We start from the raw sequence: 20,564 nt of genomic DNA, 5'->3' as shown, positions 1-20,564 counted from the left end.
TAGAGACGGCCCCAGGAACGGTTACACTATGGATGATGCTTTCAAAGCAACCCACCATACAGAGTCAGCTCATACGCGACGACGGATAGTGGACTGAGGGCAGCGAAGAGGCCCTAACAGCATGTATTGCCCAACTCGGAGCATTATCTAAGAACATCGATAGATCCACATAAAAAATACCAGATACCAATTTTGGGCGATAACAAATATTATAACTATGGGGCTATGGCATAACAAGGCGCGATGACACCTTAATTCATTAATAAGAAACTTGAAAGAGACAACTACAAGTTTTTCCTCAGATTTCTTTTGTAATGCAAATACGGTCACACTGATTTAAAAGGTAAACAAGACTTTCAAACAGGTGCAGAGTCCTTCGTAGTACACGTTTATGTGTTTTCGTTTCCTTGTCTTACAGTTCCGGTAGTAATTTATACGCATATATTTGTTCGTGTTTTTACTCATACACAAACGTGATTGTCGTTGCCAAAAATAATGTAGCTTCATATTACATAACTCACTTCCCAGGTTGCACAAAGATCACCGATGCCAACGAGCACCAGGTACTAACAACTAGGGAAGAGCATCTCCCTAATGATCTCATATCCTCTAGAAAAATTCACTAGGCAATAGACTCCTTTGCGGGGATAAAAGCACCATGTCTAGACGGAATATTTTCAGCCATGCTGCAGGCAACCAAAGAAGTAATTACTCCATGGCTACACGCGGTTTACACAGCTTGTCTAAGTACGGGATATATCCCAACCCATTGGAGGACCTCGAGGATTGTCTTCCAGCCCAAATCAGGAAAGAGCACCCACGTCAGTCCCAAGGACTACAGGCCGATAAGCCTAACCTCCTTTCTACTCAAGACGCTAGAAAAGCTGCTGGACTTATACATCAGAAATGTTTTGGGCAGGTTACTGTCAACCAACTAACATGCATACACAAAAGGGAAATCAGTGGGTACTGCGCTACATTCGTTAGTAGCCACCACTGAGAAGGCCCCTGCACAACAAGGAATATGCGCTCGGAGTCTTTGTAGAAGGGGCATTCAATAATGTAAGCACAGACGCAGTAATGGAGCGCCTAAGAGCGACCAACACGCACCCCGCAACCAACTTTTGGATAGGGTACAATCGGGTTGGGCCACTGCTTCCATAGAGAAAAGACCGCACAGAGGCACGCCGCAAGGCGGAGTCCAATCGCCCCACCTATGGAATCTCCCTAATCAGAAGGTTCAAGAAGAAGGCAGTCTGTCTATCGACCCTTAGTTCGATCATGGAATAAACACTCAGGGAGATATGTGAGTGGACAGACAAGGTAGGACTCAATATCAATGCGGATAAGACAGACCTCATTGTCTTCACAAAGAGATTCAAGGTACCGCCATGGATTCCAACAAACATAAACTCAACCAGGCTGACCCCGAAAACACAAGTCAAATACCTGGGCACTGCACTGGACAGCAAGCTGGCATGGAAACCCAATGTACTAGAGAGGGTGAAAAAGGTCACCATTGCGCTATATGCATCCAAGATGCTCAGCAGCGCATGGGGCCTCTCACCCGCTCTGATGCACTGGGTCTACATATCGGTGGGGCGTCCGACTCTGCTATACGGGGTCTTAATGTGGTGGCAAGCCATGGAAATTGATTGGAATTGATCCCCTGGACATCCACGCGCAACTGACCGCGGGAAAGGCCACACAGCGCCTAGTAGTGCTAGGAAGTATGTCAACAAAAGGATACGGGCACAGTTCAATTGGTCAAACAATGAGCAGTGTATCTGACTACATGACGCCTAGAACTTGCCCGGATGTGAAAACATCAACATTTATGGGACCTGAAGACTGGAAAACGGTTAAGGAACACGCTCGACACCTCAATATTTACACTCATGGCTCCAAGATGGAAGGAGGAGTTGGAGCGGGTATATACTGTACAGAACCCGAGATGAGGCTGTCGTATAAGCTACCAAGTCACTGCAGCCTATTCCAGGCGTTAGTCTTCGCCATCAGGAAGGCGGCAGAGCTTGCGCAGGAAGTAGCCCGCCCATGTGAGGCGGTAAACCTGTTCGTAGACAGTCAGGCGGCGATTAGATCCTTGCAATCGTCAGCGGTCAGTTCCAAAAATGTATTGGCAAGCAGGGACGCCCTAGATATCCTGAGCGGACGTACAAGCAAAAAGCAGGTGAAGAGGAAACTCTGCGACTTGCAAATCAACTAAAATCATGTGCAAAGAGCGCATTGACAAACTCAGCCACTACGTACTGCATCTATCCCGAAAAGACTGCAGACTACTAGTGGGAATGCTAACGGGTCACTGCCTGGCTGCCGCGCATGCAGTCAAGCTGGGCATCACCAACAGCGGCAACTGCCGGAAATGCGATGAATCTGAGGCAACCGAAACCTTGGAGGATCTCATCTGTAAATGCCCAGCCCAAATGCTGGAAAGAGTAAAACACCTAGGTGCCACAGTACTGGCATCACTAGCAGATGCCTTCAAGCGGACGCCAGGTGAACTACTTGCCATGTCCATGTCCATGTGATAATAGCATCCGGATAAATAAGGATCATTCTGACCTATACTTGTGAAGTATATTTAATTTATTTAATTTTTAATTTATATAATTTTAAGACAATGGATGAGTGTGTTATAAATTTTATTAATAATGATAGCAGCAGTGGTGCCGCATCCAGTTAATTCATTTCGGCAGCGGAGCGGCTGCCTTATGTATATCTTATATATATATGTATAAATGCTCCTTGCTGATGACAGTGGGTAGCCCGAGAGAGTTGGATCACTAAGCAAGAAACACATAGAGGAGTCAAACAATACCAAAAAGTACTATCACAAAAACGGCTGAGCCTGGAACCCCAGTGCACCCGAACGATATGTCTAGAACCCCAGAGTGCCTTCGGCTTTTTCGAGTTCAAAGCAGTTCGAAACCGAGCACAACAAGAATTCACTTTTCAGTGGCAGATCGGCTGTGTAAGGATGAGCAGGGGTGCGTTTCTTTGCGCTGTGCTCTCGTTTCTGTGTATATGTGTACAAGCGCTCACACGTTTGTATGCGTGTGCAAATTTCTGTTCGCAGAGTCTTTTTCATAGGTTTCGGACGGCCACAGCCAGTGGGCCGAAGCGGCGGCTCACTTGCTTATGACGTCACAGCAATACTTAGCGGCTAGCGCTTGCATTGGGGGACAAATTATTTAAGTTATCTAACTATAATTACCACTTATTTTAATTTAATTTTTTTTGTCTGACAATATATTTCCCAAAAGGCATTTTGTTGATGAATCATCGTGTTCTTCCCTTCTAAGATAGATATTGTTACTACTATTATCTGCATCACTGGTCGTCACGAAGGCTTCGTTGTATAATTCGTCCGTAGACCAAAGGACTACCGACTGCGCCAGTAATAATATAGTATGGTTCTTAGTTAGTTAGGAACAGATTGAGTTGTCACGTCTGGGTGGTTCAGTCTCAAAATCATCAATGTCTCTTCATTACTTTTTGATTCCTTTTCTACTGTTTTGTTTACCCAACTATGCTGATTTAGCTAAGAGTGAAATTCGAGCGGAGCAATTTCATGGGTGTGGAGGGGTCTCTGGTGAGACCCCGATATTTTGTCGTTGTCATCCTTGTGCTGATACCAAATGTTGGTTGACAGTCAACTAATTATCTTGCTGCTGTAAATGATGAGGCGGTACCTCGCGTGGCTCCTCGAGAGTAACCGACTGCAGCGACGCCTTCAGAACGGTGAGAAAGACCCCTAAAGACGACCATAAGGAGTGCAAAGAGGGACGAGGAAAACAAAATTCGTGTGTACCACCATAAAAACAATCATTGGGGGATAGATGAAATATATAACCATTTAAAAATCATTTAAACATCATGGCAAATATAATAATAAAAAGCGATACCTACCTAACCCTCATGTACGATAGAAAACCCCCATATCGTTCATATAGACATATACTTCATTAAAAATACTTGTAACCTCACCATTCACGAAGCTGTTGCAAGCCTACCCCGTTAGCAATAGGATTTCAATAATTGTAACCGATGTCCTGTTACAATTCATAAGTCACTACGGCGCATCAAAGAAAATAATTTTCGACCAGAGCGCGGTATTTTCGGGCAGTGTATTCAACGATCTCTTAACCCAATTCCAAATATCAGCTCATACAACTTTATTGCAAGAATCAACCGAAAACGCTTCGGTGGACAGACTGCATTCCACCTTAACCGAACTATATAGGATTATTATGACCAAAAGGATGGAAGCACGCCTAGAATACGGGCGTGACCATTCACAGAAGCAGATGCAACATATAAGAACACAATACACTCCAGTACTTCCTTTACCCCCTTTTGAGCTCTTCCACGGAAGAACTCACATATTCAACAAAACAATAAAATTCGACAATCACCACGACTACCTTAAGCAATTAAAAGAATTTAGAAAATACATATACCAAAAAGTACAGGAACATTTAAACGTGACCGCAAAAGATTAGCTAAATTAAACGAGGACAGAGAGAGTCGAACCTAACAAAACAGTATTTAGAAAAGAAAACTGTAGAGGTGAAATGTCACCGAGATTTTCACAACACAAAGTCACCTTGCTAACAACTAGAAGTGAAAAGCTACACAAACAAAAAATTTGAAGAACAGTTAAGAAGCAACAAACAAGGAAGTCACGAGAGCGCCGAGTCTATGAGGACAGAGAGCGAGATCCGCACAGCGAAGGTGCAGTGAGGAGGAGGAGGACCCCCCTCTCTGCTTCAAATGCCTGGAACTAGGGCACATCGTCATCAGGTGTAAGAGCCTGGTGGACAAAAGCGGTTGGTGCGTCAAGTGCGGCGAATCATGTCACAAGGCTGCAGTCTGCAGACCTCTGGCAGAGGAGCCGGCCCTGGAGAGACAAACCACCAGCCTGGCAGAAAAAGGAGCCCGGACGGCCTCGTCCTCCCAAGAACCGTATGGAGATGGTCCAGTTCAACCTGAATGACTGTAGGGCAGCGCAGGACCTGCTGACGCAGACGTACGCGAGGTAGCTGCGGATGTGGCCATCATCAGCGAACCCTACATGGTGAGAGAGAGAGGAGAGTGGGCCAAGGACCGCTCTGGCAAGGCGGCCCTTTGGCTCTGGCATCCTGGCAGCAGATGGATACCTGGGGGCGGAAGCTGGCGGGACGGGATTCTTGAGGACCTAAGCTGCGACCTACGTGGAAGGGCCAACGTCATAGTTGGAGGTGACTTCAATGCGATGAGATCACTGATCTGAGATTAACCTGCCTTCGAGCCCGCAGACAGCTGACTCGTGCTCGCGGCTCTTCGCGAGTACTGCAGTGCAGCGAGGCATTTAGTATTGCGAGGAAGGCCCTCAAGACGGCCATAAGAGGCGCAATGAGAGACCGTTTCCTGCAGCACTGCGACGAGGCGGAGGACGACCCCTGAGGTGGAACGTACAGGATGGTGGTCAAGGGCCTGAAAGCTGGCAGTGCAGCTCCATCGGACCCTGAGGAGTTGGATGGCATCGAGCGAGCGCTGTTCCCGTGAGGAGCTCCGGTGACCATGGGCCGAGCGCGGAGCGCCACCCCAATGTCGCCCGTGAAGTCTTGGAAGAGGAGGTAATCTGGTTAGGAAGGAGGGTGCGCCATAAAAAGGCGCTGGGGCCGGATGCTGTACCCAAGAGGGCGCTAAGGCTATCCATCGCGCTTCACCCGAGGGAGTTCGCTTCCATGTACTCCAAGTGCCTGGAGAAGGGAATCTTTGCGGAGAGGTGGAAAAGGCAGAAGCTGCTGCTGCTTTCCAAGCCGGGCAAGCCCCCAGGGGGGGGGGGCATCCTCCTATAGGCCGGTGTTCGAGAAGATCGTGTCAGCCAGACTGACTGCTGCCATCGAGGAGTCAGGATGTCTTTCCCCGAGCCAGCTTGGATTCCGGAGAGGAAAGTCCACGCTCGATACCATTGACATGGAAAAGGATATAGCCGGATCGGCCAACGCGAGTAATAGTTGGAAGGGCGGCTCCAAGAGTTACTGTCTTGTGGTAACGCTGGACATAAGGAACGCCTTCAACACCGCGGACTGGAACCGAACATTGGAGTCCTTCGTCGCCCTGAACATCCCAGGGTTTTTTATAACAGTAGTAAGGAGCTACCTTAATAAGAGAGTGCTTTTATGAAAACCAGATCAACGTCTACAAACCTTCTTCAATTTTGTGCTGTCATTAGAAACGCTTTCAAATTGAATTTTCAAACGGACGTTATCTTCACCGATTTCATCAAAGCTTTTGATTCGGTAAATCACCTACTATTACTAAGAAAACTCACGCTTTTGGGTTTCCCTGCGTTATTGACTAACTGGATTGGAACATATTTATCCAACCGTAGTAAACGTGTAGCCTTTAAGCGTTCTCTCTCAAACCGGGTTTTTCTTACTTCTGGCGCTCCTCAAGGGAGCCACTTGGGCCACTTCTGTTCGGCCTCTTTATCAACGACTTGCCTGAAGTGGTTCTGCTTTCAAATGTGATGATGTACGAAAATGACGTCAAACTATGTTTGCCATTGACGAACTCTCATTCGCATAACCTTTTGCAAACTGACCCCAATAACATGCAATCCTGGTGCACAAATAATCTCCTCTTTCTCAACAACTCCAAATGCAAATTTATGTCATTTTACCAGAAGAATTGCCTGCTCGCCAATTACCCTATAGGTGCATGCGATCTTGAACGCATCTATACGGAAACAGATCTCGGAGTCCTGTTTAACCACACCATTAATTTTAATGACCGCATTAGTCTAATTATTAGTAATGCTCGAGGGGTTTTCGCCATTGTTAAGCGATGGTCAAAGGAGTTTGATGATCCTTTTACATAAAAACTTCTTTATATCTCACTCGTTTGCCCTATTCTAGAATATTTTTCGTGTGTGTGGTCACCTCAATATGTGAAGTATCAAGACTTTATTGAATCTGTTAAGAAACAATTCCTTTTGTTTGCTCTACGTGGATTAAAATGGGACCCACATCGTCGTCTTCCATCGTATGCCGACAGGCTAAGACTTTTAAGCCTCCCCACCCTAAAGGATCGTCGAACCTGCCACGGCGTTATTTTTATTCTTAAGCTAATCAGTGGTCAAATTTGCTCCACGTATTTATAAACAAATTACGTCTCGCAGTCCCTGTAAGGCCTTCTCGTCATTTTCGTCCAATAGCCCTTAACGTCTGTAAGACGAACATTGACGAGCATGATCCTTTCTGTGTTCTATGTTCCATGTGCAATAAGTATTATTTTCTGTTACATGTTGAATTGTCCTACGAGTTTAATGCTCAAAATCTGTTAAGTTACCTATCCTTAGCTCAGCCAACTTGATGTGAGTCGGAGCACATCGTTAAAAAACACTCCCTCTTGTTGTGCAGAGGTAAGGGTACAATATAATTTATGAATGGCAGTCATTGCTATTTACTTTATAAATAAATAAATAAATAAAAGATATAGGTTTCAGAGCAAGTCTCAGCCGGAGTCCCCCTGGGCTTCGTTTTGGGACCCCTGCTGTGGAACACCATGTACGACGGTGTTCTGCGACTTCCGATGCCCAGTGCCACGATCGTTGTCTGGTTCGCTGACGACGTGGCAGTGGTCGTAACCGTCAAGAAGCGCACCGCAGCGGAGGATTTGGTGAACGAAGTGATCAGATCGATCGGGGCATGGCTCGCGAGCGCTGGCCTGAAGCCAGCGGCACACAAGCCGGAGGCAGTCCCGATCTCGAGCCGGAAAGAGGTGGAAACGGCCGAGATCCGAGTTGGCGGAGCCGTGATTAGATCGCAGAGGGCGATTAAATACTTTGGCGTCCTTATCGACACACGGCTGTCATTCCGGGTACAAATTATGTTTGGGGTAAGGGGTTACGATCCAATTGCCACCGTGGCTTGTTCCGGACAAGGGGATGATGACTCAATTGCCACGCAATTGGCTGCTCTTATGGATGAGCTGGGCACTTGCCACTGGCTCTCTTCTCTCCTATTTTAGGAAGACTACGTCGGGAGTAACTGACTACGTTGATAACGGCCTGTAAGGCACGATAACTAATTTCAATTAATAAAATATTGTTGACGGCTAATGACGGAGTTTTACAGTCAAGAAAATGCCCTTTATTGAATATGCAAATTAAAACTGAAAACTTATATGAATTTACGTAAGCTATGCACTAACAAAATCAACATAACTTACCATACCGTGCACCAATAGGAACCAGGCACGGCCCCTAAAGATGTTTAAGCTGATTTTTCAACTAAATACTAGGGTGATCCAATAATCACCTCTACTCCCGCGGTTACTGGACTGTTACTCAGGCGCTGTTCCCGAGAGGAGCTTCGGTGACCACGGAGGCGGATATAACCTTTTCGGAGAGATAAAAGAGCCGAAGTGCTGCTACTAGCCAAGCTGGGCAAGCCGCCGGGGGAGCAAGTCTCCTTCGATAAGCTCCAAGCCAGTTTGGATTTGGACTCTTGACTCCTCGGGGTCCTAATCGATAACCGGCTATCATTCAGGAGTACTTGGAGCACGCTTAGAAGAAGGCCAGGATCACCAGGAAGCTGCTGACGAGCGTCTTCACTTCCCAGATCCTGTATGCGGAGCGGGTGTGGGCGAGAGCAGCCGGAGTCCTATATAGAGGTCCTATATGGAGGGCGTCATGGCCACATATAGATTGTGCGCTGTCAGATTGGCAAGCGCATTCAGGACGGTCTCGGCGACGCAGTGCTGGTGATAGCCGGCATGGTCCCTCTGAGAAGGCTGGTCCACGAGAAGGCGGAAATGTGTAACGGGAGCAATTGGATCTGGCAGGCCATGTGGGAGGTGCTGAGCGAACTTGGCAGCTTAAGTATCTACCTTAAGAGGTTCGGCCATGACGACGAGGAAGGCTGCCTTGAGTACCGTTCTGGGATCATAGAGGACACACACCACGTAGTTTTCCAGACGAGGAGAGGGCTGCTCTGGAGAAGGTGGCAAGAACAGAGATCGGGGTGGACACGCTGTTGCCGCTGATGGTGGAGAACCCAAGAATATTGGAAGCGACGTCGGAAAAGGTGATGAAGTCACTGAGATCACTGGAGAGAGGAAGGGGGAGGCGGATGGGCTAAGTGGTTTATCATTGTGCGAAGCATTGCTTTATGGCCGTACCGCACAATGAGGGCCCTTGCCCTGTCATGTAGATGTATATATGCGTAGATCGTATACTAGCAAATAAATATAATCAAATACAATAAGCGTTGCTATTTCCTGCTCTTGTTCGCGGCAAAGCCGACTCAGGTAAGAGCTCAAGGGAAATAAAAACCAACTCATTCTATCCCAAATACGTAAGAGGAAATACATCAAATAAAGGAAAGAGAAGAGACACTGCTTGTTGATACACTAAAAAAAAAAAGTTAAATCAAGAATATAAAAAAAGAAAGAGCAATTAAATTGCTGCCTATAGTAGCAGGGAAAAAATAAGGAATAAACAATTTCCTGTTTAAACTCTGCGAGTTTCGTGCATTTATGGCAAAGTCCACTGTAACATATTATTGTTTGCAGTGTTACCGGGAAAAATTAAGAAAATGGCGTTGGAATTCCTGCAACCACGAGTGAGTGACAAGTCGAAGACCAATTATTTTCTTTCTCCTCTCTCCTTCGCTTCTTTGCAACTTTGCACTTTTGTAAGCAAGACTCCTTTTTGTATGTAGCTGTGCTGGTTGACCTGGGCATCACAACACGATCCATCTTTTGTGGTAGAAAAGAAGCGGTTGTGGCCTTGGCTGCTGGGCTGTTCAATTGAAATTGAACATATTTAAATTGAATTGAGCCACAACCGCCATTCAAATGAACTGTAATGAAGTGAAATCCTTGTTATAATACTTGCTAACCTCCTAGTTGGATTTATTATATCTGTATGTTATCTTTATTTGTCAACTTTTATAATTTAATTTAAGCTTATATTATTTTACCTTGTATTTTATTACCTTTATGTATATTTAATAGTTTATCTCTTAAATTAAAGAGTTTGCTCGATTATAGAAATAGAAAAGTATTTCTGGACCAAGTAGGGAAGCTCAGGCTGAAAAATAACTTAATAAAGAATGAAACTTGTTAGAATAATTCCTTATAATTATGAATTGCTAATTTTTCTCAATTGGAACCATGCAGGGCCCCCAGTCTGGGAGGATGAACATTTGGATTTAGAAGCGTGTCATAAGGAATTCCGAATACTAACAGCAAGCATCTTGGAAATTAAGGTGGGGTGGGCTTGGCAGCGGCCGATAACCATGGCTGCTACGCTTCCGAGTATGTTTGCGGACAGGCAGATTTCCCGTTTGTGATTACTCCTTTCTCTTCTCAAATTTATCTTTAACGGTTTTGATGTATTTATTTCGTTCAGCGTAAGTAAATTATGAATTTTGAAGCGCCTCATCGAAAAACTTAATTCCCGCTGCATGTATGTATAAATGACTTTGATGACTTTCATTTTTAATAAACCCATTAACTCCATTAAACAATGGAAAAACGTAAATAAGCGTAACACTTCTGTTTAAATGTTATATATTCATTTATATACACATTATATTTACTATAATTAAAATAAATATTAATCGTATGTCTAAATAAAAACTATTATAAAAACAAATTGTGGGTAATAAATTAAGGGAGAAGTTGGAATGAAGAATACTCAAAATTGAATCAAGAATGTTAAGGATTTAAATATTTAAGAATAATCAGGATTGAATAATGAATTTTCGGGATTAAAATTTACAAGAATCGCCGGGATTAAATTAAGAATATTTGGTATTAAAATTATGTTAAATATATTTTTTTAAGAAAACGTTACCTGATCTAATGTTTTTATACAGTGTCCCTAGAGTAACATGGTAATATAGCTCAGTGTGAACCGAGAATGTCTTCAGGATGAAGGAGGTAAGCCTTATCGGCCTATTAACAGAAAGAGAGATCTCCAACCTTGAAGTTGATATATTCTTGATCAACATCATTAGCCCGATCGATTTATCCATGGGCATTTGTCCGTCCGTCTGAAACAACAGGTGATCGAGCTGCTTCCAATTTTGGTGTTAAAATGTATGTATATATGTTGCACGCAGATCGAGTACGCCTGCTTCACCCCCACAAATCATAAGAGGCATATATGAAATGAAGTGCGGCTAAAAGTATATTGATATTGAATAATTAAACCAGTGCGGATAATAATCATGAGAGTTATTATACAATAAAGTTACAGAGTGTTGAACTTCTGCAACATTTACATTTGTATTGGCATCACAAACATGTTTTTAGAAACAGTTGTCTTTATTTGGGTGTTGAGCAACATTAAACTTCATTTGTCAAATTTTTCTTCATTCTTCCGTACTCTTTAATATAGTTGTTCTGTAAAATTGATCATAATAAGACAAAGTAAGTAATCCGTTTCCACGTTCCCTTTAATGTCACCCAAAATGAGTTTGGTATCATGTATTCCACCGTTATTTGCAGTTATAATCGTCTGTATATTTCCTTCTTGTTTTCATTATACTTCTAATTAATTTATTTTAAACACCAACATATTCTATGCTCCCTAGGATTAGAAATTAGTGGGCGGAGTTACACAATTTGATCTACAACCTCTATATATTTTTCATTAAGAGATATGTAAATTCGATTTAATATTTGATGACCTTATTTGTGGATTCGAGGGAGGCATCTTATAACTATATTTAAATCTAAACCCAAGGTGAATAAAAGCAAGAGGCGAAGAACTGTTGCTTTCCAGAGGATACGTTTCCCCCAGTAACAGGCGTTGTCACCACTCCTCCATTGGCATTGGAGGAAGCCGAAGCGGCAGCTGCCGCATAGTTGTAGCTCATGTACGGCGACACAGTCGGGGAAATTGAGTCCGCGGCAAAGACAGAAGTATGGCTTATACCCAAGTGATTGGAGCTGGATCCACAGGATGGCGAGTGACGGGACTCCATAGTGGAATGATGATGATGGGCGGAGGTAACAGCGGCGGCGGCGGTTGTGCTGGACAAGGAAGAGCTTCCGGAGAAATTCGATGATGAAGCACTGTTCGAACATGGAATTGGCGGTGGTGGTGGTGGCAAAGTATAGGCAGACAGTGCCTCGTATCCCCCTGTTGATCCGCTACAGTTTCCTCTGGAATCTAAGTGAGAATTCCCATCATTCGTTACCAGATGGTGATGTGGCGGCGGTCGTAAGTTTATATGACAAGGATATAGCGAAGGAGGCGTTAGATCGCCACCCTGTTGGGATATTGGCGATATTGGTGGTGCAAGCGATGAGCCAACAACAGAGGAATGATTAAAGGTGGGCATGGGTCCAACCGATCTGAAGATTTCATTGATTTTAAAATAAATTCGATAAATAATACCATTTTATAACTACTTTCCTTTAGTATTTTCTTTTAAACAAGTATTGGAAAGTAAATATTAAAACACAAACAACAAGAAAGGAAGCTAACTTCGGGGTACCGAAATTTTTATAGAAAAACTAAAAGGGATAATAAAAATCTTTTATAAAAATCATACATGTTACATTTACATTCATAATTTCCCGAACGTTCCTATGGCAGCCATATGATATAGTAGTTATATTTTCGTAAAAATAAAACCGAAATTCTTTAATAATAAAATATGTTCATGTCTCAAACTAGATGCAAATATGTTCATAGCTGGGAAAGTTATACATTTTTTCTTACAATTTTTCGATTGTTCCTATGACAGCTATATAATAAATTTGTCCGACCCGGCCTTTTTCGACTCATAATATTGATAGAAGACTATATGCAAAGTTTCATTTAAATAGCTTTTAAACTAAGAGACTAGTTTGCGTAGACAGACCAACGAAAGAACAGAGGAACGGACAGATGTCTATCTAGCTAGATTGACTCAGCTATTGATGCTGATCAAGAATATATATTCTTTATAGTGCGCTGCAAACTTCTGACTAAAATTATAATACTCTGAAGAGAAATAAAAATAAAGACTCTTACCCATAGGTATCGCTCATGGACAAAGCAGTTGTATGGTGTATATTAGAGTACATGGCACTCATGGAGCCCCCGAAGCTTCCAGTGCTGAAGTTTAGTCGTGGCGACATGGCAGGACCCAGCGCATGGGAATGGGCATGTACATGAGGAGAAATGTTTTCCTGGTGATGTGGCTGGCCGGAAATTCCAAGCGGACAGGGTGAACAAGTGTCGCCGCCACCTCCTCTACATTCTTCATTGCTGCGCCCCTGGGTGTTGTCAGCAGAGCTTGCACTAGATCTATGGTGCAAATTTGTGAGCGTTGAGCTTTCGGTACTCTCAGTTACACCTGGAGCAGCGGTGCAGGCCACGATATTTGGTGATGCCAAGCTCGGGGCACCTCCTGCCACTGATCCTCCTGCTCCTAGCAAAGAAGAACAAGCACTCAAGCTATTGGGACTGTCTGTTAAGGAAGTCGTTGCCGAAGTGGACGATGAGGTGCCACTGGCCCCTGTAGAATTTGGCGTTCTTCGCTGATTACGAAGCTTCTCTTCGCGGCGCCACTTGGCACGACGATTGGAAAACCAAACCTGTATCCTGGCCTCCGGTAACCCAATCTTTCCCGCCAAGCGTTCGCGTGCAAAGACATCGGGGTAGTGGGTGCGTTCAAACTCTGAAACAATATGCAATTATTATAAATATATATTAAATGATGAGTCATTCTAGACAATATTAAAGCCTTTGTGGAATTAATAATTTTCTTTGCTTTAACTGTGGATAGTAGTTCATAAGCACTGAACAAGGTCACTATTTGTATTTGGTCGGTATGCTTAATACACCCGTTTTTGCATAGAACTATTTTTAATCATTTAATAGATCGACCTAAAAAACGTTCGGCTTACGATTTTCTGGGTTTTTTCGGTAGCTTTCTAGCCAAGAAGCGATGTAAAAATATAGAATTTCTGCGTTATGAAAGACTATACATGCTATAGATCGATTGAGAAGTATCTGAAAATTCTAATCACTTGGCATTGACATAAATTAGTTTACAAGAAAGGAAATTAACTGCAACACGCCGAAATTTGTATAGCCTTGCAGATTAAAACTAGATCATATTATTAATGATATTAAAGAATTCAATAATTAATGATTATAAAAACTATTTAACTCGTTGTAGGGGCCAGTTCTCACAGGACCCAAAACAGTTTTATAATTTTGTTAACACCAAACGTAAGCTTAATAACAATCCTTCCACGCTTTCGTTTGAAAACACTTCCGCAAATAATGATCAGGCAATAGCCGATCTATTTTCGCAGTTTTTTCTAATTATTTTATTTTCTGTCTTAGCCTAAACGAAAGCTCTCTCCTTTTAGATCTTCATCGTGTCAAGCCAGTTTATTCGCCAGGTCCCGACGGAATTCCTGGCTGTGTACTCAGGTATTGTGCCGACGCCCTGTGCTATCCCCTTCTGAAATTGTTTACCTTGTCCCTAGAAACCTCCCACTTTCCCATTATTTGGAAGGAATCGTTTATTATTCCTCTGCACAATGAATGGAATGAAAGCAGGTATTACTTCATTGTTTAATAACATAAATATACATACTTTATATTGTATCGATTCCTAGTCGTCGAAGTTCTATCTAGGGTATATACATATATAAAATCAAACTTTTTGTGAAGCTTTTTGCAATAGTTAAGAATCGATCAATTTCGGATCAACTACAAATAACTTTGATTGAGTTTCCTACTTTCCGAAAATTTTTTACCTAAAATTCGCCCGTAGATTTAGATTTTTCCCCTAAAAGGAATCCAAAGGCGAGTTGTCCTAGATTTGAACGAATTTTTCCCAACATTTTATTTGAATTTAGATAAAATTTCTTGTTTACAGGTTTCAGATTTGTTATAAATAAAAAGTGAGTTCTTCGTATATTTATTTAATTTATTTAATTGTTTTTAGTTTTATCGTTGTTTTCTGTTTGATTGTGAAAAAAAGTTTGAATTTAAATTAAGCGCATATATGAGACGTTAAAAGTCGAATTCGTCAAGGTTTTACGAAAAATTTGCCATCGAATTAAGTACAATTTTCCGTAAATTAAGACAGAAACTAAACGAAGCAAGGAGAAAACAACGCCCAATATATGGCGGAAATATAAAAATTAAACCTAAAATAGTTTTTGGTAGCTAGCTTTGATTTTATAGTGCTTTGCCTTTAAAGTGTTGGCCTAATTTTTGCAAATTGACTGATCTCTTCTATATAAAAAAGTATTTCAATTTTGATAAACTATTTTTTTTATGCCGAAAACATTGCATTACATTACATTAACCTAAACTGTAAATACTTGCTTATAGTTTTAAAATAGTCTGTACATTTGGCTTTGTTTTCTATTGCAGAAAATCATGCTAAGATTTATTTAAGACCCAAACAGGCAACAATTTTTTCCCAGTGACTAATAACCAATAATTACCGCACGAAGCGATTTGTACTACAATAATTTCACACCAAATTTAATATTCTATTTAAATAATATACAAATTAGATATTTATCTTTTTACTATTTACATTAAGGGAAGCTCACTTCGGCACGCTGAAGTTTACATATATACCCTTGCAGATTGAACTTCGATCACTTCGGATTATTAAATTATAAAATATATATATTTATGTTAAAAAAAAACAGTGAAGTAATGCCTGCTTCCATTTTATTCACCTATACATGTTATATTTTACATTCACTATTTTGCATTTTCCTCTATATTCATTTATTTAAATAAAAAAAAATTGTTTTAATATTGGACTGAATTGAATTTTTTTTTCAATTTCGCCATTGGTATTACTAGCTAATGTATATTTTATTACTTTATTGAATTGATTACCTTACAGTGAAAAGACGTGGAAAAATACGGAATATTGTGCTTATTCTATTAAAATACGAAAGTACTCAATTACCCTAATACAGAAAAAGGTTAAGTGAAATTGCGGAGTTGATATTCTTAAATCTAAGATATCTATGACACATCATGTAATGGCCTTGAATATCCGTCTAAAAGGAACAATGCACATGAATGGCAATATATTAGCCAGAAAGAGGGGAAAATGTGAAACTATCGACTGTAAAATTAGTTACATAGGTAGAGCACGAAATAGGCAAAAAGTGCGCCTACCACTACAAGTTCATCTTCGGCCAAGTAGCATGAAAGAGTAATTTATAAAGAAACCAAAACAGTAGCATCGTCAAAAGTTATCATTGGATCTTATAATTCGGCATATTCTCTTCGGGAAGTCTTTACCTTTATCAACGACTACAAAATAAATTCATTTCATTTGTGTAAAAAAGCAGCAACGGTCAAGCAAGGCGGGGGTTAAGTCTTGGTCTGCGTAGTGGGAAAACAAATTTTTTTTACGGGATCATGGAAGCCAACATGTTTAATTCAATTAATTAATTAATTAATTAATTAATTTTCGCCCGTAGATTAGGAAATTCGTAGTAGAAAAAGTAGAAAAATTTTGTTGTTCTTTTATTTGCCCATTTTCCCTAAATATGGGAACAACTTTCCTTAAATTAAAGGTGTACTTTTTCTTGCACTTAGATGGATTTTGTTTGGTTTTACAGTTATTTGACCATGAACATTTTTGCCCTTAATTCAATGGCAATTTTTTCCATATGTAAGAATAAAATTAATTTACTTTTAGGGCAAGTAACCATTAAAATAAAGGAAATTTTGTAATTTTTTAGTTGTTTCTTATGAGTTTACTAGACCAGCAATGCTTAGTACTCATCGGCTATTCTGAAGCATTAGCTCTTCTACAAGTGTCCTAATGGAAGCAAAACTACATCAGTCACCTGGACATATGTTAAAAATAATTAGAAATTTGAAGCAAATGGTAGACTAGCCATCCGATAAATATGTATAAATCAGTATAAATGACTCCATCACTTCTAAATAAAATTAAAATACCATGCAGGGGCATAATGAAGTACACCCTAAATAATATCGTCTTGAGGAAGCTATTTTACATTGCTCTCTATTCTCGAACTGCAGTTCATACCTTTTTCCAGACTATCTATTTGGTCGTTTGTAAATGATGTCCTATTGCGCTGCAACTTTCTTTTCAGTATCAGTCGAGCTTGATCATCCTCAATGTTGTTTTCTATGTTTGAGGCGCCTCCGTTAGAGTTATCTTCTTCGTTGGATCCCGTTTCATCCGTCTGATGGCCATCAAGCTCTTTAGGTAAATAAATCGGAAGCAAAACAAATGTTTGTATTATTAAAAGCCATAGTAAATTCTTAAATGAATCTTAAAATAAATGCACAATTCAAACAGCTCTTTGCGTTTGCGGTTACTTCAAATAATAAGACCGACTAGGCATTACGTATGTGTCGGCGCAAGTAAAAGCCGTGTGTGTGACTGTGTGTAAATGTACTTGACGTTGAATTTTAGTGAATGTGACAGAGCCAAATAGGCGCTGATGGCAGAAATACATGCCTCCGCCGCGGGATAAACCCTGTTCTCCTGTAGCTGTGTCTGTGTCTTTATCTCTCTTCAAAGCACATGTCAGCCGAGCTGGCGAACTGCAGTGTTCTGACAGCCTACAGCAATAGGAATAGTTACAACTGAGCGTCACAGTGACAGACGCCGCAGTCAGAGATCCCGCCAGAACAAAAAGAGGGCAGATCTGAGAAAGGGTGGTGAGAGGATGTATTAGCAGACCTTGAGTTTGGGCACAGTGCGCCATGTTGAATATGTGTGACAATAAGGTAATAAAATAAGCTTTGTTAACAGAACAGACATTTAACTTCTAAATCAATTTATCGTATAGATATAATTTTAACCGAATCGTTTCCGCACCTAGGAAAAACTGTTGACAGCCAATGCTGTGGTTTAGGGGCTCTTCATATTTCCAACACGAAATGCTTTTATGTATACTATTTTTAATTGAATATTTATTCCGTTTCTTACATGAAATCCAACTTACACATGTGCACAAACTTTACAAAAGCTCGTGAATATTTTCTTGATATCTTTAAACCACTGTGCCGTACGTCAAATACAAAAACTAGATAAGACTGTAAAGATATCTGTTTGAGAGATGAGGTCTGTGAAAATATACAACTTTAATAAATATGTATTTTTCTGTAATCTATTTATGCACCCCCACAATCGTCACTAGAGCAGAGTTCAACCCCACAACCACCCAAAAATCGTAATCCCGACCATATAAAACCCATCGCTCTTCACCACAACCACCCTCGCAACGGTTTGTCGTTTAATGAAGTGTCATCGCCTGTAAAATGAGTCTGTAAATCGCATTAAAACCAACTACACGGGCTAAGGGTAAACCTGTCAACTACGGTACAGTGGTAACGTCAGTGGTTGTCCATTGCCCCAAGGCTTTGAAGAATTTCAAACTTTTTAAATCAAAATCCTAAAATTGTGGTTTTTATGAAACATTGTTCTTAAATAAATTGAATATTCATTTATTTTGCCTAGGATTTCATATTCATCAAAATGCTAGAACAATAGCTGGCTGACATTCAAGAAATGAGAGAATTCCCTATATTTGATTTTCGCAAAATACTTCAATTATATTAGAAGGTAAACTTTGTTCAATTTTTCACGATTATAAAAGTTCTAAATTGAATATATTTATTACTTATAATTGATAAATATCCTTATTTTAACTAAAATCATAGCCTAGCAGGGTATAAAGCTTTCAACGCTGTGAACAAGTCATTCCCGACCCTATAAAGTATAGAGTATATCCTGATCTGCCTGTCTGTCTGTCTGTCTATCTATCTTTCCGTTTCTAAGCAAACTAAGATCTCTGAATGAATGCAATTATTCTTCTATAAACTCTCACTAGTATATGAACGAACCGGATTGGAAGACTATATAATATTGCATTCTTTAAAAGACAAATCTTAATATAATTACGTAAAATATTAATATAAGACAACAATTTTGAAAGTGATATCAGATTCAGATTTTATTAAAATCCAAAAACCTAATATAAACTTTAAATAAGACCACAGGTAGTCGTACGGTACTTTAGTGACCAAATGGTCTTATTTTACAAAAAACATTTTTATACCCTTGCAGGATATTATAATTTTAGTCAGAAATTGGCAACGCAGTGAAGGAGTCCTCTCCGACCATATAAAGTATATATATTCTTGATCAGTATCAACAGCAGAGTCGATCGATGTCCGTCTATCTGTCCGTTTCTACGCAAACTAGACTCTTAGTTTTGAAGCTATCTGAATGAATGCAATTTTTCTTCTATTTATGTATGTATATATAATTAAAAGGGACATGGCGGGGAACAACAGCAAGAAATACCAATTTTCATTGGCTGCAATGATTTCAGTTAAAATAAGGATACTTAATGAAAAATGAAATAAATATATTCAATTTGGCACTTCCATCAGCTCATCAGAGTCATCTAGCTCTTTTTCTAGCATTTTGGTGAATTTAAAATGATACGCAATATACAAAAATGATGTCAATTTATTTACGAACAAGGCAAGCCGAAGTTTATTTACGCTTTCAGATTGCAATTCGATCGTTAATAATTATTGCAATATAAATTATGTATATTTGTTAAAATAAGAATGGAAGCTAACTTCGGAACGCCGAAGTTTGTATACCTTGCAGATTGCAATTGATCATTAAAAGTTAATAGAATATAAATTAAATATATTTATGTTAAAAAATAAATCATTCTTTAATAACAGTCCCATATATATTTATTATAATTATAGTTTTACTGTTATAGTTATAGTTATTCACTGTTTGGCATCTTCCTTTACACTTAAAGATAGTTTCTATGGCAGCTATGTATCATATATGAATAGGTTCCCAATTTTCATAAAATTAAAGCGGAAATTCAAGAATGATATAAAATGGCTGTATCTCAAATTTGATAAAAATATGTAGACAATTAAAAAAGTTATAATTTTTAATTGTAATAGTGTATAATCTTCGTGCCGACGCTTTCCTTATTGTCTTCTTTTTATACCCTTGCAGGGTATTATAATTTCAGTCAGAAGTTTGCAACGCAGTGAAGGAGGCACCTCCGACTATATAAAGTATATATATTCTTGATCAGCATCAACAGCCGAGTCGATCTATCCATGTCCGTCTGTCCGTTTGTCCGTCTGTCCGTCTGTCCGTTTCTACGCAAGCTAGTCTCTCAGTTTTGAAGCTATCTAAATGAAACTTTGTAGTTAGCCTTCTATATACTCTCACTCGTATATATGTCGGAACGGGCCGGATCGGACGACTATATCATATAGCTGTCATAGGAATGATCGGAAAATTTTTACAAAAAAAATTATAAAATTTTTAGTTTTCAACAGAATTTGATCAAATTTGAGATGTAGCCGTTTCATATTATTCTAAAATTTTGTGTAAAATTTTATGAAAATCGGACTAATATATCATATAGCTACCATAGGAACGATCGAGAAATTTGAGAGGAATGAGAATGGCGGTGGCTGTTGTCGGAAGACTGACAATCGCGGTGGCGATAACATTTTTAGT

General features: G+C 40.3%; 1 protein-coding gene and 1 long non-coding RNA gene across 5 annotated transcripts in view; one reads left to right on the top strand and one right to left on the bottom strand.

Moving 5' to 3' along the window:
- Positions 1-11,186: 11,186 nt before the first annotated feature.
- The window catches only part of ey (eyeless), a 23,252-nt gene continuing 13,874 nt past the window's right edge, over positions 11,187-20,564 (bottom strand). For 2 of the 3 annotated variants that reach the window (XM_020954232.2, XM_086826669.1), the window contains 3 exons: positions 17,070-17,246; positions 13,046-13,694; positions 11,187-12,381 (listed from right to left, as the gene is read on the bottom strand). In XM_020954232.2, the coding sequence (XP_020809891.2) occupies positions 11,757-12,381; positions 13,046-13,694; positions 17,070-17,246 (1,451 nt within the window). In that variant the 3' untranslated portion in view covers positions 11,187-11,756. Of the gene's footprint in view, positions 12,382-13,045; positions 13,695-17,069; positions 17,247-17,507; positions 17,758-20,564 lie in introns of those variants that run through there. The other variant, XM_086826670.1, reaches the window with a different exon arrangement.
- Positions 17,048-20,564, top strand: part of LOC110185420 (uncharacterized) — a 22,996-nt gene continuing 19,479 nt past the window's right edge. The window contains exon 1 of one of the 2 annotated variants that reach the window (XR_015270322.1): positions 17,048-17,252. This is a non-coding gene — a long non-coding RNA (uncharacterized LOC110185420). Of the gene's footprint in view, positions 17,253-17,460; positions 17,780-20,564 lie in introns of those variants that run through there. The other variant, XR_015270323.1, reaches the window with a different exon arrangement.

The sequence above is a fragment of the Drosophila serrata genome, unplaced genomic scaffold, assembly GCF_035046125.1.
Source record: "Drosophila serrata isolate PLE 108 unplaced genomic scaffold, ASM3504612v1 contig_160, whole genome shotgun sequence".
Lineage (NCBI taxonomy): Eukaryota > Metazoa > Arthropoda > Insecta > Diptera > Drosophilidae > Drosophila > Drosophila serrata.
Note: the sequence above shows the minus strand (reverse complement) of the source record. Positions and strands in the feature narration are given on the sequence as shown.